The 6,654-nt window shown below is 50.2% G+C and overlaps 1 protein-coding gene across 3 annotated transcripts in view; it reads left to right on the top strand.

The window, feature by feature from the left end:
- The window catches only part of ubr2 (ubiquitin protein ligase E3 component n-recognin 2), a 25,446-nt gene extending 18,792 nt beyond the window's left edge, over positions 1 to 6,654 (top strand). For 2 of the 3 annotated variants that reach the window (XM_056609345.1, XM_056609346.1), the window contains exons 33-47: positions 1 to 101; positions 202 to 286; positions 498 to 643; positions 737 to 792; positions 1,228 to 1,324; positions 1,633 to 1,700; positions 1,952 to 2,090; positions 2,240 to 2,330; positions 2,785 to 2,918; positions 3,079 to 3,187; positions 3,530 to 3,586; positions 4,043 to 4,120; positions 4,211 to 4,381; positions 5,417 to 5,518; positions 5,893 to 6,654. The exon at positions 1 to 101 is cut by the window's left edge and continues 66 nt beyond it. In XM_056609345.1, the coding sequence (XP_056465320.1) occupies positions 1 to 101; positions 202 to 286; positions 498 to 643; positions 737 to 792; positions 1,228 to 1,324; positions 1,633 to 1,700; positions 1,952 to 2,090; positions 2,240 to 2,330; positions 2,785 to 2,918; positions 3,079 to 3,187; positions 3,530 to 3,586; positions 4,043 to 4,120; positions 4,211 to 4,381; positions 5,417 to 5,518; positions 5,893 to 6,034 (1,576 nt within the window). In that variant the 3' untranslated portion in view covers positions 6,035 to 6,654. The remainder of the gene's footprint in view (positions 102 to 201; positions 287 to 497; positions 644 to 736; positions 793 to 1,227; positions 1,325 to 1,632; positions 1,701 to 1,951; positions 2,091 to 2,239; positions 2,331 to 2,784; positions 2,919 to 3,078; positions 3,188 to 3,529; positions 3,587 to 4,042; positions 4,121 to 4,210; positions 4,382 to 5,416; positions 5,519 to 5,892) is intronic. The other variant, XM_056609347.1, reaches the window with a different exon arrangement.

Genomic DNA, 6,654 nt, shown 5'->3' with positions numbered 1-6,654 from the left:
AGCCAGTCCTGCTGGTCCCCCTAGTCCCGTGCCAGACCAGAACCAGCAGACCCAGTCCGGACCCCCCAGCGCCCCCCCCGACCAGAGCCAGCTGACCCAGGGTGAGCCGCTGAATCCCCGCACTCTGCAGGGTTAGAATGTGACGCCATGTTTATCACTCTGAAGACTCTGGACTCACGTGTGTGTGTGTGGGTGTGTCAGATGTGGGGGCCAGTGCTCCTGAGGGCTCCTCCGTCGACCTTCCCATCGCCGCTGCAGAAGGGTCCTCCGTCGACGGTCCAATCAGGTGAGACTTTGAACACAGCTTTTCTGATTGGCTGACACAGCCTTTGACACACCCACCGGGCCCCTAGAGCAGTGTGTGTGTGTGTGTGTGTGTGTGTGTGTGTGTGTGTGTGTGTGTGTGTGTGTGTGTGTGTGTGTGTGTGTGTGTGTGTGTGTGTGTGTGTGTGTGTGTGTGTGTGTGTGTGTGTGTGTGTGTGTGTGTGTGTGTGCAGCCCCTTCTCCAGCAGCCTCCAGGGGATGATCACCACGTTCGGGACTGCCACCTACAAAGTGGGGCTGAAGGTCCACCCCAACGACCAGGACCCCCGTGTGCCCGTCATGTCCTGGGCCAGCTGCGCCTACACCATTCAGACCATAGGTACACACACACACACACGGTTTGGTGTGTTGTCATGGCAATGTTGTCGTGGCGACAGCAGGGGTTAACGGTCACATTGTATTCTGTCTCCAGAGAGGCTGCTCACAGACGAGGAGAAACCGCTGTTTGGAAGTTTACCCTGCAGACAGGTGAGAGCACACAGACAGGTACACAGACAGGTGAGAGCACACAGACAGGTACACAGACAGGTGAGAGCACACAGACAGGTACAAAGACAGGTGAGAGCACACAGACAGGTGAGAGCACACAGACAGGTGAGAGCACACAGACAGGTGAGAACAGACAGGTAAGAACACACAGACAGGTGAGAGCACACAGACAGGTACACAGACAGACAGGTAAACAGACAGGTGAGGGTACAGAGACAGGTACACAGACAGACAGGTGGGCAAGAACAGACGAACATCGGAAGGTTTCTGTGTGTTGCGTAGTTGTCATGCGTGTTTGTGTGTTGTGTAGTGGTCCGGTGTGTCTGTGTGTTGTCTAGTGGTCCTGTGTGTTGTCTAGTGGTCCTGTGTGTTGTGTAGTTGCTGTGTAGTCCTCATGTGTGTGTTGTGTTCCAGGATGACTGTCTGAGCTCACTGGCCCGGTTCGGTTCTGCCTGCTGGACGGCCGCCCCTCAGAACACCGTACAGACCCACTTCACCAGGCTGCTGTCAGGTCAGCACATCTATACGTCTATACCAGCCAGACGCACGCCTATACACCTATACACGCACGCACGCACGCACGCCTATCCACCTATGCACGCACACACGCGCACCTATAAACATGCACAGAAACATACTAGGACACACATGCACACGATCACGCACACAAGGACACACACATACACACACACACACTGACTGGTTGATAGTGTTTCATTTGACTGAGTATACTGTGTGTGTGTGTGTGTGTGTGTGTGTGTGTGTGTGTGTGTGTGTGTGTGTGTGTGTGTGTGTGTGTGTGTGTGTGTGTGTGTGCAGCTCTGGTTCCAGGTGCGAGGGCTGCAAACACTCCATGTATCCTGGACATCGACATGTTCCACCTGCTGGTTAGTCTGCCTCTCCTGTAGCTCTACCTCTAGCTGTAGCTCTAATTGTAGATCTACCTCTACCTGTAGCACTACCTGTACCTAGAGGGTAAAGGTAGAGTCCTCTACCTCTCTGTAACTCCACCTCTCTCTCTCTTTAACTGCTCTCTCTCTTTAACCCCTCTCTCTTTAACTCCTCTCTCTCTTTTTAACACCTCTCTCTCTCTAACTCTACCCCTCTCTCTCTGTCACTCTGCCTCTCTCGCCCCCAGGTTTCCAGTGTGTTCTCCTACAGTTCTGTCCACAAGTTGGACCAATCAGAGAGGTGTTCATTAGGCTCCGCCCAGCTGCACCTGCTGCACCTGGCCACCGTCGCTCACCTGGTCCAGATACTCATCACCTCTGTCCCAGGTACACACACACACACACACACACACACACACACACACACACACACACACACACACACACACACACACACACACACACACACACACACACACACACACACACACACACAATGGGACTGAAGTGTTTGTGTGTGTGTTTGTGTGCTGCAGACTCCTCGATGGACCAGGAGGAGGTGTGTGCATCAGAGGAGGAGGAGATGACCTTTCACCTCTACAACGACCTCCGAACCCGGCTGGACAGGTCAGACCACGTCTACACCACGGGGGTCAGAGGTCTTCACGGGCGTGTCCTGTAGGGCGAGTCGTGTTCTGGAGAGAATGGCATAAACCCAGGGTTCTACAGCCTTGTTTCTCTAGATTGGGGACTTATTACTGTAACACTGATAAAATTACGTAAAATGACTATGCTGACCATCATATAAGACAAATGACCACGTTTAAATCAAAAGGTGGTTTTGGGTTCACAGGGCCTTTAAAAACACCCTTGGAGATTATTCTACATTGGTTCCATAATTCAGATTTAAATATTGATTATTACAAGATTCAATCTTGAGAAGAAAAAAAGAGTGATTAATTAATAAAGCAAATTTAGTCGATCGACCGCACAAATTTTTATCTGTGTAAATTTGTGTGTCCAGTGCGTTACTGCAGGTGTCTATCTAGATCTAGATCTATACATCTGTTTGTGTGTCCAGCAGTGCGTTACCAGAGGTGTCGTCAGGCTGGCAGCTGTGGAGGTGTGTCCAGTCAGGGCTCCTCCCCTTCCTCCGCTCGGCAGCCATCTTCTTCCACCACCTCAACGCCGTGGAAACGCCCCCTGAACTCCACGGTACCGCCCGCGCACTAGGGTTGTAACGTTGTGTTGTTGGGTTGTGTCGTAACGGGTTATTGTGGGTCGATGTTGTGTGTAAGCTTGTGTTGTAACGTTTTAACGTTGTGTTGGAATATTTTGTTTTAACTTTGCGTTGTAACGTGTTGTTGTGTTGCAGTGGCGGGGCCGGACCAGTGGGAGGCGCTGTGCTCCTACCTCAGTCTACCCAGCAACCTGCTGCAGCTCTACTACAGAGATAGGAGCGTGATGGAGGCGCTGCTGCAGGGGTAAACTCACTCACTCACTCACTCCCACACAGACAGACAAGCTCACAGACAGACAGACACACACGAGCTCACAGACAGACAGACACACACGAGCTCACAGACAGACAGACACACACGAGCTCACAGACAGACACACACACATGAGGTCACAGAGGAACACACACATGCTCGCGCACATACACACAGGAGTTTGGTTGGCCTCATGTCTCCTAGCAACGATAAAAATGAGGTAGAGCATCTTCCTAAAGACATTCTCACACATTGTGTCCCCATGGCATCACCCAGGGTTAGATGATCTGGGTGTGAAGTGGAGTAATGATTGTTCCTCTGTCCTGCCTCTAGGTGGTGCTCTCACCCCAACCTAAGACAGACGCTCCAGGGAGCAGCTCCTCTCATCAGGTAAGAGGGGGAGGTGGGGTTAGACAGTACAGACAGGTCGTTAAGGAGCAGGTAGGGGTTAGACAGTACAGAGAGAGGTTGTTAAGGAGCAGGTAGGGGTTAGACAGTACAGACAGGTCGTTAAGGAGCAGGTAGGGGTTAGACAGTACAGAGAGAGGTCGTTAAGGAGCAGGTAGGGGTTAGACAGTACAGACAGGTCGTTAAGGAGCAGGTAGGGGTTAGACAGTACAGAGACAGGTCGTTAAGGAGCAGGTAGGGGTTAGACAGTACAGAGACAGGTCGTTAAGGAGCAGGTAGGGGTTAGACAGTACAGAGACAGGTCGTTAAGGAGCAGGTAGGGGTTAGACAGTACAGAGACAGGTCGTTAAGGAGCAGGTAGGGGTTAGACAGTACAGAGACAGGTCGTTAAGGAGCAGGTAGGGGTTTAGACAGTGGTTCACGGTGTGTCTCTTCTAGTTTCCCCAGAGAGTCCAACCAGCTGATCGACCTCCCAGAAGACTACAGTGCCCTGATCAACCAGGCCTCCAGCTTCACGTGAGAACACATCGCCATCGCATTAGATATTAGTGTACCTAATGTGTGTGTGTGTGTGTTTATCTAATGTGTGTGTGTGTGTGTGTGCAGGTGTCCGCGGTCGGGGGGCGATAAGTCCCGCGCCCCCACCCTGTGCCTGGTGTGCGGGGCCCTGCTGTGCTCCCAGAGCTACTGCTGCCAGACGGAGGTGGAGGGCCACGACGTGGGGGCCTGCACCGCCCACACCTACAGCTGTGGGGCCGGCCTGGGGCTGTTCCTCAGGTGACCCCCCGCACCTGACCCCTGACCCCTAACATCACCTGACCCACGACCCCTTACATCTGACCCCTAACATCTGACCCATGACCCCTTACATCTGACCCCTTGCACCTGAATATTGGAGTTCAAAACTTTCTCCAAGCAGCGCTCGACTGTTGTTCTTCATAAGTTTGATTCTTTCTTTCTTTCTTTATTATTCTCTACAAACTTTGGGACCTTTCTCCGTCCTCCATTTTTCACCTAGACTCCTTTCATATTTTTAAATATTCAGAATAGCTTGGAATCGTGCTTCCTTTCAGATTATTTTTAATATTTTATACTTTATAAGATATTCTACTTTTAAAATATATATTATTTTTTTTACATGGGAGTCAATGGGAGGACGGCATATCCTAACGGAATTTCGATATCATTTAAACTTTATTCAGAATCACAGTTTTAGTTTAATACCGGCTTCGTTTTCAGTTGGTCTCATTGATTTACGTTGACGCTGGAGCGTGAGGACGTTCAGCAGTGGTGTCGGATGGGGAGGTTTTTCCCCCCAGATTGGGCTACTTTTGGAGGACGTTCAGGCAGTGTTGCCAGATTGGGCGGTTTTTTTCCGCTCTATTGAGCTACTTTTAATCACGCACCGGCTCGCTATTCTCTTAAAGAGACACACACACAGGGCAGGGCAATACATTTGACGTTTCCGATTCTTCAGTTCAATTCATTTCACATTTCTGCATTTTTAGCAATGCCTTGCGCGTTTCATTCAGCTGTCACTTTATTTATTTCCAACCATTTACCATACTTTTTCTTAAATGGTGTGCATGTTTACATTGTTTACTCCATTAAGACTTTTGAACCTTTGTTCGAATCCCTTCCCTTGATTTAAGCCATTTAAGGTTTCTTTATGTCCTAATCTATGTGGCTTTATTAAAAAAATATTTTCAAACCTCACTTTGTACTACAGCACTTACCGCATTTTCTGGAGGAAATGCATTTTCTAGTTGATATTGATGTCCACCTGCCTCTTGTGTGTGTGTGTGTGTGCAGGGTGAGGGAGAGCCAGGTGTTGTTCTTAGCAGGGAAGACTAAAGGCTGTTTCTACCCTCCGCCCTACCTGGACGACTACGGAGAGACCGACCAGGGTCTGAGGTACACAACACACTACACAACACACTACACAACACTACACAACACACTACACAACACTACACACTACCTGGACGACTACGGAGAGACCGACCAGGGCCTGAGGTACACAACACACTACACAACACACTACACAACACTACACACTACCCGTGACGACTACGGAGAGACCGACCAGGGCCTCAAGTACACACTGCTGACTACACAATGGGCTACAGTACACACTACTAGTAATTACTCAAAACCTCATCTGTGTGTGTGTGTGTGTGTGTGTGTGTGTGTGTGTGTGTGTGTGTGTGTGTGTGTGTGTGTGTGTGTGTGTGTGTGTGTGTGTGTGTGTGTGTGTGTGTGTGTGTGTGTGTGTGTGTCTTGTGTAGGCGGGGTAACCCCCTTCGCCTCTGTCCTGAGCGCTACCGTAAGATCCAGAAGCTGTGGCAGCAGCACAGCGTCACCGAGGAGATAGGCCACGCCCAGGAAGCCAACCAGAGCCTGGTGGGCATCGACTGGCAGCACCTCTAACGCCTGGCCCCGCCCCCCGCCCCGCCTGTGGCTCCGCCTCCAGCCCCTCAGCTGAGACCTTGCCAGCTTTCAGGAACAAACTGCTTTTATATCTGGAAATTATGGGATGTTTCAATGCTGATCATTCAATCACTCTACCCACCCCCCCCCCCCCCTCCTGCTCCTCCTCCAGATGGCTGCATGGTACTTTAGTGCAGCTCTATCTGCTGTTTACATTCAACAATATAGCACAATGTCCCGAGGGTGTGAGAGTGTGTGTGTGTGTGTGTGTTAAACAAGCAGTGAATCTCTGTTACGCTCCTGGTGTGAGGTGTGTTTCTTACTCCTCTGGTAGAGAGACCAGTGCTTACCAGCAAGAGAGAGAGAGACTATGGACTCCAATACAAAGAAAAACGTATCAATTCAGTGTGATGGTGGAGTCTCTCTCTCTCTCTCTCTCTCTCTCTCTTTCTCTCTCTCTCTCTCTCTCTCTCTCTCTCTCTCTCTCTCTCTCTCTCTCTGTCTCTGTCTCTGTCTCTGTCTCTCTCTCTCTCTCTCTCTCATATTTGCTCGCTCATCACATCTGATGTGTTAATATGTGAATTATTGTATTATATTGTATAAGAATAAAATGATTTCAA

Source organism: Gadus chalcogrammus, chromosome 15 (assembly GCF_026213295.1).
Source record: "Gadus chalcogrammus isolate NIFS_2021 chromosome 15, NIFS_Gcha_1.0, whole genome shotgun sequence".
Taxonomy (NCBI): Eukaryota; Metazoa; Chordata; class Actinopteri; order Gadiformes; family Gadidae; genus Gadus; species Gadus chalcogrammus.
This window is presented reverse-complemented; position numbering and strand designations above follow the sequence as displayed.